At 39.5% G+C, this 23,938-nt stretch overlaps 1 protein-coding gene across 1 annotated transcript in view; it reads left to right on the top strand.

Annotated features, from left to right (window-relative positions):
• Positions 1-23,938, top strand: part of Myo81F (Myosin 81F) — a 387,373-nt gene that overhangs the window by 337,102 nt on the left and 26,333 nt on the right. The window contains exons 35-37 of the mRNA XM_071662293.1: positions 2,408-2,553; positions 4,690-4,809; positions 16,232-16,468. Coding sequence (XP_071518394.1) covers positions 2,408-2,553; positions 4,690-4,809; positions 16,232-16,468 — 503 coding nt within the window. The remainder of the gene's footprint in view (positions 1-2,407; positions 2,554-4,689; positions 4,810-16,231; positions 16,469-23,938) is intronic.

Below are 23,938 nucleotides of genomic sequence, written 5' to 3'. Positions count from 1 at the left end.
ACTCCTTCTTCTGTTTCCCTTTTTAGAAAGTTGAAATACAAGGAGGGGAGGGTTTCTAGCCCCCCGTTCCCATCCCCTTTGGTTGCCTTCTACGACACGTGGGCAATGTGTGGGAAGGATTCTTTCTCCCCTATCCGCTGTCTGTCTATGTGTATCTGTGATGCTTGTTCCTGACTGGAAATCCCTCAAGAGTGTAGCCATGGCAAAAGTGTCTCTATAATTAGTGAACTCCAGTCCTGCCTCTTTGGCTTTCATGCCTCACCCTTAACAGGCCAGTGGCAGAGGGTAACTCTCGTGCAGTGTTTGCAGAGGCTCCTACATACTATTCCTAGTGCCTACTTCTACCTGATGTTCTAGCTTATTTTTCCTACCTACTACTTCTACTTGATGTTCCTGCCTAAATTTTCCTCTCTTCTACTTCAATCTATTGATCCTACCATGTTGCCAAAAGGCAAGGCTAGTACATAGTACTCACTGCAAGAAAATCTAAAGTTTCGAAGAATGACCTGTGTAAGTTAGGCATTGTCAAGTGTTATGTATGGCAATGAGAGATTGTATGTTTATGGACAGAACACCAGAAATCCACATGTAGGGTGAGGCTGAAAGAAAAGACAACTACCAGGCTCATAGGAGTGCGCCTTGACAACCACTGAAGTGATGGCTCATTACACAGCTGTTAGTAACCCTCCCAGTACCCAGGTGGGTAGTGTTGGCAATATTCCTCCCTGGTAGTTGGCTGCATACCCAGTAAACCTGCCTGTTCTCATATCTATATCCCCCATTTCATTAGTGCATGCAAATGGCTCATGAGCAACAGAATGTACATTGTTGTATTACTTCCTGAGTTAAAGTGAATTTACTGTCATTTTTTTTATGTACCTGTGTAATTCTTACAATATTGTACAGTGGGGTAAGATGGTGAACTTATCAATGTATGGGGTTGAGAAATCAAGATGTAGACCAATAATTCCCATCTGGTAGTATGAAAGAGGCAACCAGATGATATGTTGTCTTATTCATTGAAGTTTCAGTCCAAATTAAAAAAGGATTATGAAAAAATTTTGATATTAAGGCATGTACTGTATTCTACTTACATTTCTTTTTGGCAAGTAATGCCATAAATGCAAAATTTATCGAAGATCAAAGTAGTTTACTTATTTAAACAGGGATTTTCATCCTTGGGATAGGGGAAAAGAATGAATACCTATATATTTCCTGCATGTCACAGAAGACAAATAAAGAGAGTTAGCAGTGGGGGCAGAAAATCTTCCCTTTCATGTTATCACTTTCTATCGGTAAGAGCAAATGGAGCAAATCCAGTATTTTTCCTTGAAGGATTGGTTCCTGATGCTACCCCTTTGTGGTAGCAAGGGCAAGCACATAAAAACAGAAGGTATAAATGGAGTGGATAAAAGTCAAGTTAAAAGTATGCAAGTCGGAAAGGTTGAGTACCATGGATTTAGATCATTCACTAAACACATTCCCAGTTTTCTCTTTAAGTACTTTGTAAATTCTCACTACCTGCTTTTGCTACATGCAGATAGCATAGAAATCCCACAAAATACTGGCATCATAACAGTCCCACAAATGAAAACAGGAAATATGATGACTTTCAACCCCATATTGAGATGGAGCTGTGGTGAAGTTGTGATTGGATTCCTTTTCTTTATTGCTTATTTGGAAATTTACGTTGATAACCAAGGATAATGGTTGTAAAGACTTGGGAAATCAAGGTTAGATTAGATTATTTGTATTATAAGTTACTGTTATTGAAAAGTGAGTAAATGGCAGAACTTTAATGCTTTTGGTGAACATATGATAATTTTAGCATCCCCAGTGTGTAATTTCTTTTATGAAACAGTGCACAAAACCTTTACAAAAATTTTTTTTATGAATTATGAATAAACTGTTTCTGGTTTAGGAAAACATTATTTACAGTTTTGGCCAGTTACTGAAGCCTCCAGGCAGCTCCAGTGAATCATGGTTTATTTGATTTGTCTGTGGATGGCCAACAGACCTGACATTTTACATGGAATTCAACTTGTGGTGGGAAAGTACTTTGTTCTAATTAGGACAGTAGCCTCCTACAACACTTGCCTCATTTGAGGACTATCACACAGAAAGTGTTAGGAATGATACAAAAATAGTTAATCCATCAAGTTGCAGGGTCTGGTAGAAGGAATAGCATGTCAATTATTGGCTAACTGAGTGTAGTCATTTGAAAAGCTGTGAAGGGTTGTTGCAGTTGGAAATGTGTGGAAATATGCCAAAAAGGTGGTATATAAACAAATCTGAGCTTTTATTACCAAGATGTACAGTGGTGGGTGTCTTTAAGATAGATAATGGAGTTATAAATTTTGATAATATATAGATAGTTAGATTAGTTTGTTATATATTATCTTTTTAGGTTATGCAATATATGAGATGTTGGGAACAACTGAAAGATGTATATTAGCAGAGGAAGTCTTAGCAGATGTTATGTCAAGATGGGAACGCTATCGTCAGTCTGCTGCAGCCACTCAGCACCATAATCACCATATCTTCCTCTTCAAGGTATGTACAAAGGGAAATGAAAGATGCTCTGTAGTGGTTTCTACCTTGTGGATCTTGTTATAATGACTGATCTTGATATATTCCCTTATTTGAGTCCACACTAGATTGTAGTATAATTTGGCTTTGTTATTGTTTGATGGCAGGTTTGTCCTAGTTTTTCTGTCTATTTTCTCTATCTTTTTTGAATACCTCTGTTTAAACCCTTCTCCCTCAGAGTATATTTTATACAGTTGTGAAAATGCTGATGATTGTGATGGTGTTGAAAAGGAGCATATATTGGACAGAAGTAAACTGTATAGTGTATAGATACAGGTACACCACCAATTTTCTGGCACTCTAGGTTCCAAAGCCTTGCTGGATTAACCATTTTGCCGGACCATCAGTGGTCATGTAATAATAATTCATCAACACACCTTTAGCCCACTAGTCATACATCACCCATGCTACCTGACAAGTTCACTCCATCACTCCGATGCTGTAGAAACCATTCCATCATTTGATCGTGCTCAGTACTGTTACCATCTTTCATATTTTTTCTAATCGTCATTTGCTTCTTGGAATCACTGTCTGCATAGAATTTGAATATTTTCTCCCTTTGCTTCTTCATATCATAAACAGTTGATGAGCCAATACTGTAGATGTCACACAACTTACACACCAAAACACCATGGTCCATTTTTTCAACAGTTCTACTTTTTCTTTGATCAATATGGACTGGTGTTTACGTTTGACACCATGACTGACACTCTCATGTGTCTTAGAAGCCATAGCTAGGGTTAAATTTAAGCAAAATAAGGTAAGAATCTCATAGAATTGTGGTATCACCACCAACAACTGAAGTGTAAAGAATGTAAATAAGCATGCCCCACGCACAACGCCATCTGAGGCCACTCAGTAAACTAGTCTGGTGGCCGTGGTAATTTCAAGTTCCCTCACGTAATTTTGCCCGGACTAAAGGAGGTGCCACACCATCAGTTGCCAGAAATTCAGTGGTGCGCCTGTACATCATTGTCTTTGATCAGTACACCACACAGTTTACTTGTTTTATGGCCACTATATTTTCTTCTGCAACAAAACTAAATGACCATTCACAGTTGGTAAAATTATCACCACAAAACCATACTTTGTAGGGAGGAAGTCAGAGGCCAATGGACACTTTTGGAAAAATACAGTCATACCTTTATGCCAAATTTGGTAAAAAAAAGGTTCTTCCAATTGCTATTGTACAAATAGTTTTACTTCATTGGTCAACAATGGCAGACATTAGGGGCTTTTCTCATTTGAACCTAAATACTTATATTAATATTTTCTGTTTTTTAAGTTAAAACTCTGTGTATTCATAGTACACTGTTTTGGGGAGGAGTCATGGAAAAACATACCCTGTGGTACACTCATGAATATTTTAATAATTGTGAATGGTCCCTAACCTTGTGCTAGTCTTTCTAAATCTTGAGCAGCACATGACAGTAAACTTATTTTATGGGAATCTATGTGAAAGATGCTTTCACACCAGTTTTTATGTATATTTTTATAGAATGCCTAAGTTTTTGAAGTGCTGTACACCTGTAATTGTTTTCTAAGAACTCTGAGGATGACTTTCATGAATATGAACAGTCACAGATTTATCTCCAAATTTATATTGATCAATCACTGTTGCCTGTTTCAGAGGTCAACACAAGATTACTGATTTTGATTACATTAGCTTGGGTAAGATGCAACCACTTTTCCATCATACATGTTTGAACTAAACCCATGCTTTAGCAAGGATAAGTAGATGCATCCTAGATTCAAATTATATGGGTAATTTTAAGGAATTGTATTTATTGGTCTTGTCTTTCTTAAAGAAATATTCACTGCTAGAGCCTTGCATAAGTAGAATTAATTGGTCTTGTTGTTATGACAAAAACATATGGTCAAGACTCTTTAACAAGAAGAATTAATTGGTCTTGTCTTATCTACAGAAACATTTACTGCTAGAGTCTTGGATAAGTAGAATTAATTGGTCTTGCTTTACCTACAGAAACATTTACTACTAGAGTTTTGGATAAGTAGTATTATTTGGTCTTGTCTTACCTACAAAAACATTTACTGCTAGTCTTAGATAAGTGGTATTAATTGGTCTTGTCTTACTTACAGAAACATTTACTACTCGAGTCTTGGATAGATTTAAGTGATAATGTAGAGAAGGAGTTGCTCTACTTCCAAGTTCTCTACACTCTTCGTGCTGATAAATTTCCCGTCACACAGATGGAAGCTGTGAGTAGCAAAATTTTATCTGCTCATCTCTTTCCTTCTATGTTTCTCATTCATGTATGTTTTTCCTGCCTTGTGCTGAGCGTGCTTTCACTCTCCAGTGCCATGTACTTAATTACTTTCACTTGTAGATTTTTATATTCTGCTGAAGCTAACTTTCACTTGTAGATTTTTATTTTCTGTTGAAACTATAGGTTAACCCTTCACCTATCTATAGCAGAAACAGGAGGGCTGTTGAGATATGAGAAATCTACAGAGAAAAGTCTCCTTTGTGTAGTGATTCTAAAAATAGGGCTCCAGACTAGAATCTTCCCATTTATGGTGTATTTCTTATGACTATTCCCTCCAGGAACTCCCATCAAGGAGATGGCCATGGCAAAAGAGTCTCCAATTATCCTTGTTGTCATATTCCTCCTTTGCATACACCATTCCATACATTCTTCCACCATTTCTCTCCCTCCAATAGTCTTCCATTCCATTTCCCCATGTCTGTTACACTATCATACTGCCATACACTCTCCTTGTAAAATCCTCATCTTGCAGTCTTTGCACATGCCCAGACTACCTTAAAGTACTAAGTTTCACTCACTCAGCCACTCCACAATTCTTTCCCTTTGCATTCCCTGATATAGCATATCTCTCATACACTCCCTAATTTCTTTCTTCATTCCATCTAGTCATACCACATGCTCCTTTCAAATAGCTCATTTCTACAGCCTGGATTCTTGGACTCTATGACTCATTCCATGTCCATGTTTCAGCTTTATAAGTAAGTGTCAGTAGGACTATGCTTTCCCATAATCATTTCTTCACTTCCACATTTACACTCCTACCTTGTAATGCTCTCTCCCTTATCTTTCCTTCCACATCACCAAACGTACCCAAGATAACTCCTAAATAGTTAAGTTCTGTCACCTCTTCTAGTTTTCCCCCCATATCTATTTTTTTTTTTTTAATTTTGCTTTGTCGCTGTCTCCCGCTTTAGCGAGGTAGCGCAAGGAAACAGACGAAAGAATGGCCCAACCCACCCACATACACATGTATATACATACACGTCCACACATGCAAATATACATACCTATACATCCCAACCATCTCAACGTATACATAAATTTACACACACAGACATACATATATACACATGTACATAATTCATACTGTCTGCCTTTATTCCCATTGCCACCTCACGACACATGAAATAACAACCCCCTCCCCCTCATGTGTGTGAGGTAGCACTAGGAAAAGATAACAAAGGCCCCATTCATTCACACTCAGTCTCTAGCTGTCATGTAATAATGCACCGAAACCACAGCTCCCTTTCCACATCCAGGCCCCACACAACTTTCCATGGTTTACCCCAGACGCTTCACATGCCCTGGTTCAATCCATTGACAGCATGTCGTCCCTGGTATACTACATCGTTCCAATGCACTCTATTCCTTGCACGCCTTTCACCCTCCTGCATGTTCAGGCCCCGATCACTCAAAATCTTTTTCACTCCATCTTTCCACCTCCAATTTGGTCTCCCACTTCTCCTCGTTCCCTCCACCTCTGACACATATATTCTCTTGGTCAATCTTTCCTCACTCATTCTCTCCATGTGACCAAACCATTTCAAAACACCCTCTTCTGCTCTCTCAACCACACTCTTTTTATTACCACACATCTCTCTTACCCTATCATTACTTACTCGATCAAACCATCTCACACCACATATTGTCCTCAAACATCTCATTTCCAGCACATCCACCCTCCTGCACAAAACTCTATCCATAGCCCATGCCTCGCAACCATACAACATTGTTGGAACCACTATTCCTTCAAACATACCCATTTTTGCTTTCGGAGATAATGTTCTCGACTTCCACACATTCTTCAATGCTCCCAGAATTTTCGCCCCCTCCCCCACCCTATGATTCACTTCTGCTTCCATGCTTCCATCCGCTGCTAATCCACTCCCAGATATCTAAAACACTTTACTTCCTCCAGTTTTTCTCCATTCAAACTTACCTCCCAATTGACTTGACCCTCAACCCTACTGTACCTAATAACCTTGCACTTATTCACATTTACTCTCAACTTTCTTCTTTCACACACTTTACCAAACTCAGTCACCAGCTTCTGCAGTTTCTCACATGAATCAGCCACCAGCGCTGTATCATCAGCAATCAACAACTGACTCCCTTCCCAAGCTCTCACATCCACAACAGACTGCATACTTGCCCCCCTTTCCAAAACTCTTGCATTCACCTCCCTAACAACCCCATCCATAAACAAATTGAACAACTATGGAGACATCACACACCCCTGCCGCAAACCTACATTCACTGAGAACCAATCACTTTCCTCTCTTCCTACACATACACATGCCTTACATCCTCGATAAAAACTTTTCACTGCTTCTAACAAGTTGCCTCCCACACCATATATTCTTAGTACCTTCCACAGAGCATCTCTATCAACTCTGTCATATGCCTTCTCCAGATCCATAAATGCTACATACAAATCCATTTGCTTTTCTAAGTATTTCTCACATACATTCTTCAAGGCAAACACCTGATCCACACATCCTCTACCACTTCTGAAACCACACTGCTCTTCCCCAATTTGTTGCTCTGTACTTGCCTTCAGCCTCTCAATCAATACTCTACCATATAATTTACCAGGAATACTCAACAAACTTATACCTCTGTAATTTGAGCACTCACCTTTGTCCCCTTTGCCTTTGTACAATGGCACTATGCAAGCATTCCGCCAATCCTCAGGCACCTCACCATGAATCATACATACATTGAATAACCTTACCAACCAGTCAACTATACAGTCACCCCCTTCTTTAATAAATTCCACTGCAATACCATCCAAACCCGCTGCCTTGCTGGCTTTCATCTTCCGCAAAGCTTTTACTACCTCTTCTCTGTTTACCAAATCATTTTCCCTAACCCTCTCACTTTGCACACCACCTCGACCAAAACACCCTACATCTGCCACTCTGTCATCAGACACATTCAACAAACCTTCAAAATACTCACTCCCTCTCCTTCTCACATCACCACTACATGTTATCACCTCCCCATTAGCCCCCTTCACTGAAGTTCCCATTTGTTCCCTTGTCTTACCCCATATCTATAACACAGTTTAGTACACTTTCTTTTATCTCCATAAGGCTTTGCATAATCTACACTTTCACTCAGTTTCTGCTTACACATATTATAAAACACATCAAACTTCTGCATGCAACTCATCTTCACTCTCAGCAAACAACACAGTATCATCTGCAAGCAGGCTTGTCACTAGCCACCATACCTCACCACCAAATTCCATCTCTACACCTCCTTTCCCTAGTTTTGCTTCCAACTTTCTTACTGCTCCAGCCATATATATGGTAAAAAGCCACAGTGACATTTCACACCATCCAACAGTTTTCCCCCTACCATATATTCTTAATGCATCCCATAAGCATTCCATGTGACTCTGTTATACACTTTTTCCAGAACTATAAAAGCTGTGAACAGCTTCTTATCTTTTGCTAAATACTTTTCCACAGTCATTTCCATGACAAAAAATCTAATCAACACATCCTTTACCTTTCCTAAAACCCCATTGCTCCTTGCTTATTTTGCATTCAGTCACTTCCATCTCCCTATCAATCATCACTCTTGCATACACTTTTCTTGGTATATTTAACAGACATAGACCTATTCCCTTATAATTGCTACACAAAATCCATAGTACCTTTTCCTTGGAATAAAGGAACAATAATACCTTTCACCCAATCTTCAGGCACAACCTTTTTTTCCATGCTAAATTACATATCAAATGCATCCACTCTGTCACACTTTCCCCTCATTACTTAAATATTTCAGCTGTAATACCATCCACTTCAGGAGCCTTTCCTACTTTCAAACTAATTTATTGCCCTTTTAATCTCCCTTCTTACTATAGGCCCTTACACTTGTATCCCCCCTTCCTTCCATCCTCCAAACCCATGCATGTAACAACTGCTGCATCACCTTCACCCACTTTCATCAGTTCTTCAAAATACTTTCTCCATCTCCCTTTCACTTCCTTCTTTTGATTCAGCAATTCCTCTTCCTTACTTCTCACATCAACATTTTCACTCTTACATCCAGCCACATCTTTCCTTTTTACTCCCTCCCAGTACAATTCTTATTTTCCCTTACTTTTTCACTCAACTTTCTTCTAAAATCTTCATTTTTTTTTTTCCTATCTTCTTCCTTTGCTGAAATTCCACAGGTACATCCATTTTGAGCAATCTGCCATGTGCCATATTCTTTTCTTCCACTGCATTTCTAATCTCATCCAACCAAGATGCATTTACCCTTTTATCCCACTGCTATTTATACAACCTTAAGTCTTTCTCTAAACATTCTAAACACCTCATTCATACTTGACTGCATCCTTACATTTACTGCACTTCCATCTAAACTTTCAAACATCCTTCTTCCTTACTTTTTGCTTGCTAATACTTTTACTCCTCCATTCTTATTTACACCACTCCTCCCTGATCTTTACCTCCATAATATATACAAAGTGGTCAGTTTCCTAAGAACCCTCTATTAACTGTAGCACCCATCACAGCCTTTCTCAGTCTTTTATCCATTGCCACATAGTCACTCAAACCCTTTTGTTCTTGTCTGTCATTTCTCATCCACATATACCCATGGATCATTTTGTTCTGAAAAAAAAAAGGTGTTTGCAAGGAATAAACCCCTCAGCACAAAAATTCACGAGGTAACCTTTATGCTTTTCTAATTACATTAATTATAAAACAGTAGCAACAAAAATATCTTACAATTGGTAACCTTTTTAGAAACAGACAGTTAGAAATGATAGTAATAAAATTTTCTTTATGAACCTGTCACCATTTCCTGTTGCAGTGAAGTTACAAAACATTCACCTTCTCCAGCTATCATGTACAGCATCCCAAAACTGGAGCCTCCCTTCCACAGTCAAGCCCCCACAGACCACTCTATGGTTTCCCCTGAACAATTCATATGCCCTGGTTTAGCCCAATAATGGCACCACAAAACTCAAGTTCATTCTTTCCTATGCATGCCTCTCTATCAGTCTATATCTGTGACATCCATTCCTTCAGGGAACTCCCTCAAGGGGGTGGCCATGGCAAATGAGTCTCCATAATTTGTGAATACCACTGCTTCTTAGCCATTAATACCTGCTCTTAAAAAGCCACTGGAGTAGGGCAACTCTAGCACAGTGTTTCATCAGGCTCCTACCTAATGTTCCTGCCTACTACTTCTGACTTATGTCTGCCTAATGTTCCAACCTACTACTTCTACCTGACTTATGTCTGCCTAATGTTCCAACCTACTACTTCTACCTAATGCTCCAACCAAATGTTTCCACCTAATGGTCCTGCCTAATATTCCTACCTATTTCTTCTATCTATTGCTCCTACCATTTTGCCAGAAGGCAGAGGTAGCACATAGTTTTTCCCCAAAGGAAAATCTAGACTTAAGAAGAATGAGTTGGAGTTATGTGATGTCAAGTGACATGGAGAGATTTTAAGTTTGTGGAAAGAATGCAAGCAGTCCATGTGTGGATAAGGTAGAAAGAAAAGACATCTACCTAGGTCAGAGGAGTGTAGTGTGACAACCACTGGGTCACAGTACATCTTTCACTAATCCTTCTGATACCCAGGCAGGTAGAATCGCTAATATACCTCCCTGATTGGTAGCCACCTGCCAGCTATTTATTACCCACTGCATGCTTCACCCTCCTGAACGTTCAAGCCCCAGTATCCTCTTGGTCAGTCTCTTCGCTCATCCTTTTCATATGTCCCAACCATTTCAGCACACCATGGTCAGTTCTCTCTGTCAAATTCTGCTTAATGCCACCCTCTCTCTTACAATGTCATTCCTTACATGATCGACTCATCTCAGACCACATACTGTCCCCAGGTATTTCATTTCCAGTGCATCCATCCTCTTCTGTTCTTTAGCATTCAGGGCCCAAGACTTATAATCATATAAGACAAATGTACCTTCAAACATACCCATTTTTCTCTAACGAGATAGTGTTCTCTCCTTCCACCAACAGTTCAATTCAACCAAGGCTTTAGATCCCTCTCTCACCCAATGACTCACCTCAATCTTCATGGTTCCATCATCTGCCAAGTCCATACAAGAAATCTAAAGACTCTCCAGTTCCTCCCAGTGCAGATGTATTCTCAACCCCTCCTGTCTCATCTCCCTGCTGCATCTTGCCATCTTCATTTTGTTCTTATTCAGTCTTAATTTTCTCCTTTCACACAGTTTTCCAGTAATGATATTAGTGATAATAATGATAAATAATAACAATAATAATAGTATTTTTTTTCAATATGTTAACCTTTTCCTCCAATATCAAGGTGCTACCAAGAACAGATGTAGAATGACTTCTTTTGCCTTAATCTCTTCTCTGTGTCATTTATAATGCACTTAAACCTGAGCCTCCTATTCACAACCAGGGCTCCAGAGACCTTTCTGTGATTCCCTGAACTGCTTTATAAGCTCTGGTTCAGCTCACTTCCATCTCCTCCCAGGTTTCCTCCTTTTTCTTGTTCCCTCCATTTCACCCATTTATACCTTTTCAGTTGTTCTCTCTTCACTCATCCTGTCCATATGTCCAACACAGTTTAGCACACCTTATTCAGTTCTCTCATATATACTTCTCTCCCATAGGTCTGATACAGGTATTAAAAATTGTTACAGGCTTTGGTAATCTTGATCAGACTAGCTACTTAAGGTTAGATAATCTGATTTTATTTGTATCACGGGGTACAGACTCTTGGGCAAAAATTTTACCTCAAATAAGACGAAGGATTTTTCTTCAGTAGGATTATTAATATATGGAATGGTTTACCAACTAGTGTGGTTGATTGTAGTACCATAGACACTCTTAAGACCAGACTCGCTAAATATTTCACTTCAGATCCATGAATGACATTACTAGCACCTACTTAGATACATAAGCCAGTTTACAGTACTATTCTCTGAAATATCTGTAAGTCTTTCCTCTCTAACCCCACTGATCCGAGTTTCAGATTACTTCCTCTGTCATTTACAGCCTCAAAAGAACCTGGTGGTCAGTTGCCATTTGAATTCCTTTATATAACATTGTTAGAACTTCCAAGTGTCTGAAACACTCCATTTCCTCCAGGTTCCCTACATGTAGACTAACCTGTCTCTTTCCAGTGCTAAACCTGATAACTGTGCTTTTATTCACATTTACTCTCAACATTCTCCTTTCATACACTCTACCAATCTCAGTTGACCATCTTCTGCAGTTTCCCTCTCAAATCTACCACCAGTTCTGGATCAGCAATAAACAACTAACTCCCTTCCAGGCCTCCCATCTCCAACAGATACAGACTTGCCCCGTCTCTCCAAGACCCTAGCATTCACCTCCCTCACCCACCCATCCATAAACAAATTAAACAGCCGCCATAACATCACATCTCCTTCCATAGACCCACCTTCACTTGGAACCACTCACCCTCCTTTCTTCAAACACACACACACACCTTACTCACTTTAAAGAAACTCCTCACCGCTTCTAGCAGCTTTTCTCCTGCACCATATATTTGTAACACCTTGCACAGAGCATTAATATCAACCTTGCTATATGCTTGCTTCAGATCCATAAAGACCACTCACATATTCTTCTGATTCTCATAAGTGTTTCTTACACAAAGTCTTAAAAGGAAACACCTGATCAATACATCCTCTACAACTCCTGAAGCTACATTATTCCTCCTCAGTCTTATAATCTGTGCATACCACCATCTTCTCAATCACCACACTCCCATACAACTCACTAAGTACACATAATCTTTTTTCATATACATCTTACCATTTCCTGCATTAGCAAGGTAGTGCTAGAAATGAAAAAAATCACCTCATTTGCTCATATCCACTCTCTAGCCATCATTTATTATGCAATGAAACCAGAGCCTCCTTATCCGCAACCAAGCTCCACAGACCTTTCTGTGGTTCCCCCAACAACTTCATATGCCTTGGTTCAGCACATTGATAACATGCTGCCCCCTGTATATGACATCACTCCAATTCACCCCATTCCTGCATTCCTAACATTCTCTTGCATGTTCAAGCCCCAGACCTTTAACACATCTCTCTCCATTGTCTCACCTACTGGGTTTACCTTTTCCTTTTTCCCTACCCTCTTAGTCATCCTTTCCTTACTCATCCTCTTTAGATTTCCAAACAATTCAGCACAACCCTTTCAGCTCTAGTACACAGATTCTTTCTACTACCTCACCTCTCTTACCCTATCATTTCTTATTCGGTCATCCCTCCTCACGCAACATAATGTCCTCTGACATTTCATTTCCAACATATCCATCCTCTTCTTTGGAGTTTTGTCAAGGACCATGTTTCGCATCTGTATAGCACCGACAGCACTACTGTATCACCAGACATACCCATATTTATCCTGAAAGACAGAGATCTCTCTTTCCACACATTCCTCCATGTTCATAGGAGCTTTGACCCCTCACCCACCACATCGCTCCCTTCAGACCCTAAGGTTCCATTCACTGACATATCAACTCTCAGGTATCTAAAACATTCCACTTCCTGCAAGTTTTCTTTATTCAACCTCACTGTCCAAGTTACCTGTCTCTCTCACTGCTAAACTTAAAAAACGTTTTTTTATTGACATCTACTCTCAGCTCCCTCCCTTCACATACTAATTAATTTTCTGACATCAGATTATGCAGTTTCTCATGTGAATCTACCACCAGCAACATGACCGACTCCTCCCCCCATAAACACCAACAGTCTGCACATCTGCTCCTCTCTCCATTCACCTTCCCAACACCCAAGCCTAAACAAATCAAACAGCCATAGTGACATTACACAACTCTGCTGCAACCCACTTTCTTGGAACTGCTCACCCTCCTCTCTGCCTACTTGCACACAGACCTTACTCTGTTTTCCTCCCTCCCACACCATATATTCATAACAACTTCCACAAAGCATCTGTCAGTCCTGTCATATGCTTTCTCCAGATTCGTAAGTGCCAACTACTTATTCTCCTGTTTCTCTAAGTATTGCTCACACACATTTTTCAAAGCAAACACCTGATCCACACATCCTCTCCATCCTGATGCTCTGCCTGTGACCACCCTCTCAATCACCTGTCTTCTATACAATTTACCAGGTACACTCAACAAACTTATATCTCTGTAATTCGAATATGCACCTTTGTGCCCCTTGTCACTATACATGCCTTCTGCCAATGCCCAGGCACCTCATCAAGATCCATACTTACAATGAGGATTACATGATTATATCCCCTCTTTAGGTCTTGTTTTATCTCTGCTCTTTTGTTTCCTTATATACCACATAGTCAGACTTGAGCATTACTTTGATTAGTATTCCCAAGTGGTGTATCACATATAGTATTCTCAATATGCATGCTAGTATGTGTGAAGTTGTTCTAGTAATGATGGTGTATCACTCCTTCTCATTCTAGTGTATTCACTGGCATTTTGATATAGGAAATTTTCCTTTGTACACTCAAAACTTGCATATCCAAGACTCCATCACCACAAGATAATAGTGTCTATCTTTTTTACTTGAAATTTTTCATTGTCAATACTTACCATCTCTGAGAAGTGTGCATTTTACTGCTTCTCGCACCTCCTAATTGTTCCTTCATTATCACTGTGCATTTGTCCTGAATTGTTGTAGTTCTCTAGAGGATTATATATCAACACCATTATGCATTTGTTTCTCACAGTTACTCTTCCCACCAAGTATTGTTTGAATAGGCCATCTTGCACTACTTTCTGAAACTTGTGGCTTTCTTTCATTAAGAGGGCCAAACCTTCCTCCTGTTTGTTTTATCTTTCCTTCCTTACCATATATGATGTACCCCTGTGGGCAGAATAGTTGAGATCTTAACTCTTCAATAAGCTTCTTTCCTAAACTCCCAAAATAATGGGTGCACTTTTCCTTATTTGGTCCCTATATTTCAGCTCCTTACCAGTTACCAATAATCCACCAGCATTTTTATATATTACTTTCAATAACATTTCCATCACCTAACTATCCTTATCTGTCTTACCTCATATGGCATCACTCATTTTTTGCCATCTGACTCTACTCATACCTCTCTTCCCTTAATCTACCCTTGGGCAGGCATGTTTGGTCGTGATGGTTGGGAACTCTTATGGGGGTTTGATTATTTGTTCAAGTTATTAAAGGAGATTGTAAGGAAAGGCCTCAGATCCACTAGCATCATCCCAGGAGGAGCCTAACCAATCCTTGTGGTGTACATTTAATCCCCTGCATATATGATTTCAGTGCATGTATGTGAAGATAACAGTGCTTCATGGTGGTAAGTCATATAGTCAAAGAATTGTGCATAGTTTGAGGAATTACGAGGGAAGGAGGAATACATGAAACATACTGCAAAGTTATAGAGGGTAGAGTAATTATGAGTCAGATGGCATCAAAGTTAGGAGACAAGATCCACAAGACAAACAATGAAAGTTTTTGTATTAAAGTAGGTGCAAATACTGTACTTAGATCGGAAATAATGTTAGATACTGAAGTTAAAGATTTGAAACTGAACAGACGAAACAGCCTTGGACAGTGGGTTTCAGAGAGATCAGAGGAAGAAGTAGAGATGGTTTTCTCTTGATAGAAGGTTAGATTTGAGACTGAATGTTGCAAAAATTGATGGAAAAACAGCCAGGTCTGGGAACTGTAACCAGAGGAATGGAGTAGGGCCTGTCACTTGATGTCAGTCAAGGATGCCTTAGGAACCAACCAGCCAACCTGAGCAAGTAATGCTATTCTGATTCATCATTGGAGAATTTGGAATTTTTTTTTTAAATGAAAGGAAAATATGGAGTAGAAAAGTGATAGGCTGTGTATCTTATGTGTTGTTTAGTGTTGTGTTAAAGATGGAGAGTGTAAGCTTGTAGATTGAACGCTATAAACCCAAATTTAAGTGGAAAGAATTAGCAAAGAAAAATTGATGAATCAATTACTACAATATGTTTGTAAAGTAAAATGAAGGGTTGAAAATGTGTGTTCATTTGGAGAGGACACACTTGAACAGGAAAATAGGAATTTATTATATATCCTGAAAAATTGCAATTCATGGAATGATAAACATTAAAATGCAAGAAGGTGAGAAGAATTCTTTTTCAGAAACCTGTGCTGAGTTATACTATAAAGAAGCTTTGGAAGTTCTGCCTTATCTATCTATCTGTCTGTATCTCTGATGTCTGTTCCTTTTGGGAACTCCCGCTTGGAGGTGGCCATGGCAAAAAGTCTCCATAACTGGTAAACTTGGCCTTACTTTAGAAATAAGACATTAACTGGATGCAGGTAAATTAGGTAATACAAATTTTCTCATCACATTTCAGGTTATGCTTTGTTCCTTGAGGGCCCAAATAGAGCTGGGTAACTTCACAACTAATATGGACTATGGAGAAGTGATAGCACATACACTCTCACCACGGCTCTTGACAAATGTGACTCATGATGCAGTTGCAATGCATCACCAGAGTCTGTTCAACATGGACTCGCAAGAGGCAAAACAGGCCTTCCTCAACCTCATAAAGTCTTGGCCATTGCACAGGGCAACTATATTTGATGTCACAGTGAGTTTTAGCTGATTTGTTCCTTAGATGATGAAATTTTTCTAATTACTGATTAGAAATATGAACATTTGTTGTACATTCTTCCCATTTCAAATGGTGCCAACATCCCAGATGAGAAGGGTTTGTTAGTTCAGGGACTTTTACTTGCTCAGTAATAGACTCCTATCTGCTTCTCATTAGTTTTGAGTGCAAAACATAACCATTATCCTATGCAGATTCACAATAATTTTAAGTTTGAATTGCATTAAATAGGCAATATGATTTTAGTTTAAATATGTACTTAGGTAACTGAAATTTTTATAATAATTCATATATATATTAATACATATTTTTGTATATGATGACTTTTCTCTCTGAGCTTCACCTGGTTGGCTGGAATGTGATGCCTGGATCCTTTCCCTTATGACCTACTTAGCCCTTTCACTGGTATTTATATTGTGAGGTTGCATTACTTGGAATATTGCTTTACATCTTATGATGCTCTGTTAATTCCCCTCCTCATTTGAAACCAAGCTAATGTTTGATTCCACCAGTTATCCTTAGGAGTCACTATTAGCCTCCCACCACTCCTGGAAAAAATATCACACACTTTAATCACCCACTGATTGTAACTAGGTTTAAGTATGTCAGCTTTGCATGTCATGTGCACTTGTTCACTATCATACAATATGCACTGTATTTAACAGTGATTGATGAATATAACAATGAAAGGAAATCTTGTACACATAATTTTCTGGTGAAGTTGAATAGATAGATACATACTTTATAAATCTATTGCAGGAATTACATTGCATTAGAGTAGGCATAAATGTTATAATACAGTTATGTAATGGCTATGGATGGGGTGGTGAGGGAGGTAACTGAGTTTGCAGTGTGTGTGTGTGTGTGTGTGTGTTGGAGGGGGACTGGGAGGTAAGTCAGGTGCTTACTGCTGATGAAATGGCACTGGTGGCAAACTCAAGTGAATAACTGCAGATTCTGGGGTATGAATTTGGGAGTCAGTGTGATAGGTTGAGAGTTAGTGTAAATAAAAGTAAGGTTATGAAGTTTATGAAGAGAGAGAGACAGGTTGGTTGGAGTGTTGAATTTGAATAGAGATAAGCTGGAGAAAATGGAGTGCTGCAGGTACCTGGAAGTGGATATGATTATGGGTGGAACCATGGAAGCTAAAGTGAGCCATAGGGTGGGGAATGGGGTGAAGGCACCAGGTGTGTTGAGGAGTGTGTGGAAAGAAAGTTCACTGTCTAAGAGGGCAAAAATGGGTATGTTCGATGGAATAGTAATCCCATTGGTATTGCATGGATGCAAGGCATAGGCCCTGGATCAAAAAGGATGGAAGGTGGATGTATTGAAAATAAAGTGCTTGGGGACAGTATGTGGTTTGAAGAGGGTTGATCAAATAAGAAATGATACGGTAAGAGAGAGGAGTCATAGTAAGAAGAGTATGGTTGAGAGAGATGAAGAGAGTGTGCTGAAGTGATTTGTACATATGGAGAGAATGAGTGAGGATAAGCTCATTAAGAGGGTATACAAGTCATAAGTTAAGGGGACATGGAGGAGGAGAAGCCTGAATTAGAGACAGATGGATGAAGTGAAAGATGTTTTGAGGGTCAGAGCTTGAATATGCATGAGAGTGGGATGTGTGCATAGGATAGAGTGAATTGAAGTAACATGGTATGCAGGGACAAAGTGATGTCAGTGGGCTGACCCAGGGATTATGAAGGGGTTTGTGGAAATCACAGAAAGGTCCTTAGGAATTAGCTGTGGACAGATGGCTCTGGTGCATTATGACAGCTAGATAATGGATGTGAGTAAATGAGGCTGTTCTTAATTTGTTCCTTGCCCTCCCATGTTATGTGGGATATGGTGAGCAAGATGGAAAAAGTTAAATAATAATACACAATTTAACAAACATATGAGACTATCCTGCAAAAGTAAAGCATTAAATAAGTAAGCATTTACAATTTTAACATATATATAAACACCTCTGTGAAAAACCTATTGCTTTTATAAAGTACCAATATAGGTATGGATTGAACTTATGAAGCTCGTCTTGTATACTGAAGCGTTTCATAGGGAATAGGTCTCTCTTTTTCCCTTGAACTTGCAGAGCTTACAGGCAAACCTTGAAATATGCTGTAGTTGTGTTTCAGAAAAAGACCATTTATCTCAAAAATGTTTATCTGTGAGCATCAGTATAACATGGATCCAGTGGGGATACATATCAGCAACCCATATCCAGTCAGTCCTGATGTGACTCAAAACTTTTTTTCTTAAATTGTTTCTGTAGGATTGTGTTTTTTTCATTGTTTTAGTGACTTACTCAAACAAACATATATGAAAAAGTCAGGCAAATGCAGGTTGGCTTAGAATAAACACTGAATGATATCTCATCCACATACTAGAGAGTTGAAGTCTGTGCACAGTTTGCACAGAAGAGAAATGTTAGTAGTTTAATGGCTGGAATATTAACCAGCATCACAAACCCCAGTCATACCATATAACTCTTTAACTTATACCTTTACAATTTCCTTTATATCCTTTACCTTTATACTGTGGCACTATACAAGCATCATATATGTATATGTCTGTGTATATGTATATGTATGTATGTATATATGTTATGTATATGTATGTACATGGGCATTTATTTACATATGTGAGTGTGTATATGAGTGGATGGGCTGTTCCTTGTCTGTTTAATGTCACTACCTCATTGACATGGGAAACGATGATCAAGTATAATAAATAAATAATAATGATGATAATAATAACAGAAAGAATACTTCCAACATATTCCCTGCATGCCTTAGAAGATGACTTAAAGGGTTTGACTTTCCAAAGGAACAGAGATCTCGGCCGAGAGGATTTTTCCCTCTGAGGCTTAATCATCTATTCTTAATGCTACCTTGCTAATGTGGGATAAGCAAACATGTATGAAAAAAGATAATAACAATGATAACTATTAGTAATAATGATAATGCTTCTTCTATTATCATACTTAATTAAGTGATAATGATAATGCTTCATCTATTATCATACTTCATCACTGTTTCCCATGTCAGCGAGGTAGCACCAGGAAACAGATGAAGAATGGCTCATCCACTCGTATATATATATATATATATATATATATATATATATATATATATATATATATATATATACTATATATATATACTATATATATATATTTTGAAAAGAAGAGTGAATGTTGGGGTGAAGAGGGTGGTGAGAGTAAGTGAGCTTGGGAAGGAGACCTGTGTGAGGAAGTACCAGGAGAGACTAAGTACAGAATGGAAAAAGGTGAGAACAATGGAAGTAAGGGGAGTGGGGGAGGAATGGGATGTATTTAGGGAATCAGTGATGGATTGCGCAAAAGATGCTTGTGGCATGAGAAGAGTGGGAGGTGGGTTGATTAGAAAGGGTAGTGAGTGGTGGGATGAAGAAGTAAGAGTATTAGTGAAAGAGAAGAGAGAGGCATTTGGACGATTTTTGCAGGGAAAAAATGCAATTGAGTGGGAGATGTATAAAAGAAAGAGACAGGAGGTCAAGAGAAAGGTGCAAGAGGTGAAAAAAAGGGCAAATGAGAGTTGGGGTGAGAGAGTATCATTAAATTTTAGGGAGAATAAAAAGATGTTCTGGAAGGAGGTAAATAAAGTGCGTAAGACAAGGGAGCAAATGGGAACTTCAGTGAAGGGCGCAAATGGGGAGGTGATAACAAGTAGTGGTGATGTGAGAAGGAGATGGAGTGAGTATTTTGAAGGTTTGTTGAATGTGTTTGATGATAGAGTGGCAGATATAGGGTGTTTTGGTCGAGGTGGTGTGCAAAGAGAGAGGGTTAGGGAAAATGATTTGGTAAACAGAGAAGAGGTAGTGAAAGCTTTGCGGAAGATGAAAGCCGGCTAGGCAGCAGGTTTGGATGGTATTGCAGTGGAATTTATTAAAAAAGGGGGTGACTGTATTGTTGACTGGTTGGTAAGGTTATTTAATGTATGTATGACTCATGGTGAGGTGTCTGAGGATTGGCGGAATGCGTGCATAGTGCCATTGTACAAAGGCAAAGGGGATAAGAGTGAGTGCTCAAATTACAGAGGTATAAGTTTGTTGAGTATTCCTGGTAAATTATATGGGAGGGTATTGATTGAGAGGGTGAAGGCATGTACAGAGCATCAGATTGGGGAAGAGCAGTGTGGTTTCAGAAGTGATAGAGGATGTGTGGATCAGGTGTTTGCTTTGAAGAATGTATGTGAGAAATACTTAGAAAAGCAAATGGATTTGTATGTAGCATTTATGGATCTGGAGAAGGCATATGATAGAGTTGATAGAGATGCTCTGTGGAAGGTATTAAGAATATATGGTGTGGGAGGAAAGTTGTTAGAAGCAGTGAAAAGTTTTTATCGAGGATGTAAGGCATGTGTACGTGTAGGAAGAGAGGAAAGTGATTGGTTCTCAGTGAATGTAGGTTTGCGGCAGGGGTGTGTGATGTCTCCATGGTTGTTTAATTTGTTTATATATATATATATATATATATTTCTTTTTTTTCTTTCAAACTATTCACCATTTCCCGCATTAGCGAGGTAGCGTTAAGAACAGAGGACTGGGCCTTTGAGGGAATACCCTCACCTGGCCCAATTCTCTGTTCCTTCTTTTGGAAAATTGAAAAAAAAAAAAAAAACGAGAGGGGAGGATTTCCAGCCCCCCGCTATATATATATATATATATATATTTTTGCTTTGTCGCTGTTTCCCGTGTTAGCGAGGCAGCGCAAGGAAAGAGACGAAAGAAATGGCCCAACCCACCCACATACACATGTATATACATACACGTCCACACACGCAAATATACATACCTATACATCTCAACGTATACGTATATATACACACACCGACATATACATTTATACACATGTACATAATTCATACTGTCTGCCTTTATTCATTCCCATTGCCACCCCGCCACACATGAAATAACAACCCACTCCCCCTCATGTACGTGAGGTAGCACTAGGAAAAGACAACAAAGGCCCCATTCGTTCACACTCAGTCTCTAGCTGTCATGTAATAATGCACCGAAACCACAGCTCCCTTTCCACATCCAGGCCCCACAGAACTTTCCATGGTTTACTCCAGACGCTTCACATGCCCTGGTTCAATCCATTGACATCACGTCGACCCCAATATACCACATCGTTCCAGTTCACTCTATTCCTTGCACGCCTTTCACCCTCCTGCATGTTCAGGCCCCGATCACTCAAAATCTTTTTCACTCCATCTTTCCACCTCCAATTTGGTCTCCCACTTCTCGTTCCCTCCATCTCTGACACATGATCTCTTGGTCAATCTTTCCTCACTTATTCTCTCCATGTGAGCAAACCATTTCAAAACACCCTCTTCTGTTCTCTCAACCACACTCTTTTTATTACCACACATCTCTCTTGCCCTATTATTACTTACTCGATCAAACCATCTCAAACCATATATTGTCCTCAAACATCTCATTTCCAACACATCCACCCTCCTCCACACAACTCTATCCATAGCCCACGCCTCGCAACCATATAACATTGTTGGAACCACTATTCCTTCAAACATACCCATTTTTGCTTTCTGAGATAATGTTCTCGACTTCCACACATTCTTCAGTGCTCCCTGAACTTTTGCCCCCTCCCCCACCGAATGATTCACTTCCGCTTCCATTGTTCCATCCGCTGCCAAATCCACTCCCAGATATCTAAAACACTTCACTTCCGCTTCCATTGTTCCATCCGCTGCCAAATCCACTCCCAGATATCTAAAACACTTCAATTCCTCCAGTTTTTCTCCATTCAAACTTACCTCCCAATTGACTTGTCCCTTGTTTGCTTTGAAGAATGTATGTGAAAAATACTTAGAAAAACAAATGGATTTGTATGTAGCATTTATGGATCTGGAGAAGGCATATGATAGAGTTGATAGAGATGCTCTGTGAAAGGTATTAATAATATATGGTGTGCGAGGCAAGTTGTTAAAAGAGGTGAAAAGTTTTTATCAAGGATGTAAGGCATGTGTACATATAGGAAGAGAGGAAAGTGACTGGTTCTCAGTGAATGTAGGGTTGCAGCAGGGGTGTGTGATGTCTCCATGGTTGTTTAATTTGTTTATGGATGGGGTTGTTAGGGAGGTGAATGCAAGAGTTTTGGAAAGAGGGGCAAGTATGCAGTCTGTTGTGGATGAGAGAGCTTGGGAAGTGAGTCAGTTGTTGTTTGCTGAGGATACAGCGCTGGTGGCTGATTCGTGTGAGAAACTGCAGAAGTTGGTGACTGAGTTTGGTAAAGTGTGTGAAAGAAAGCTGAGAGTAAATGTGAGTAAGAGCAAGGTTATTAGGTACAGTTGGGTTGAGGAACAAGTCGTATATATATATATATATATATATATATTTCATCATTAATATTTTATTATTATATCGCTGTCTCTCGCGTTAGTAAGGTAGCGCAAGGAAACAGATGAAGGAATGGCCCAACCCATTCACAAATGCATGTGTATGTATAAACGCCCACACACGCACATATACATACCTATACATTTCAACATATCTTTTCTTTCATAATATTCGCCATTTCCCGCGATAGCAAGGTAGCGTTAAGAACAGAGGACTGGGCCTTTGAGGGAATATCCTCACCTGGCCCCCTTCTCTGTTCCTTCTTTTGGAAAATTAAAAAAAAACGAGAGGGGAGGATTTCCAGACCCCGCTCCCTTCCCTTTTAGTTGCCTTCTACGACACACAGGGAATACGTGGGAAGTATTCTTTCTCCCCCATCCCCAGGGATAACATTTCAACATATACATACATATATATATACACATGTACATAATCATACTTGCTGACTTCATCCAATCCCGTTGCCACCCCGCCACACATGAAATAGCACCCCTTTCCCTCCTGTGCACGCACGAGGTAGCGCTAGGAAAAGACAAAGGCCACATTCATTCACACTCAGTCTCTAGCTGTCATGGGTAATGCACCAAAACCACAGCGCCCTCTTCACACTCAGGCCCCACAAAACTTTCCATGGTTTACCCCAGATGCTTCACAATCCCTGGCAGTCCATTGACAGCATGTCGACCCCAGTATACCACATCATTCCAGTTCACTCTATTACTTACATGCCTTTCACCCACCTGTATGTTCAGGCCCCGATCCCTCAAAATCTTTTTCACTCCATCCTTCCACCTCTAATTTGGTCTCCCACTTCTCCTCGTTCCCTCCACCTCTGACACATATATCATCTTTGTCAATCTTTCCTCACTCATTCTCTCCATGTGACCGAACCATTTCAATACATCCTCTTCTGCTCTCTCAAACATACTCTTTTTATTACCACACATCTCCCTTACCCTTTCATTACTTACTTGATCAAACCACCTCACACCACATATTGTCCTCAAACATCTCATTTCCAACACATCCACCCTCCTCCACACAACCCTA

This window comes from Panulirus ornatus, chromosome 6, assembly GCF_036320965.1.
Source record: "Panulirus ornatus isolate Po-2019 chromosome 6, ASM3632096v1, whole genome shotgun sequence".
In the NCBI taxonomy this organism is placed as follows: domain Eukaryota; kingdom Metazoa; phylum Arthropoda; class Malacostraca; order Decapoda; family Palinuridae; genus Panulirus; species Panulirus ornatus.
Note: the sequence above shows the minus strand (reverse complement) of the source record. Positions and strands in the feature narration are given on the sequence as shown.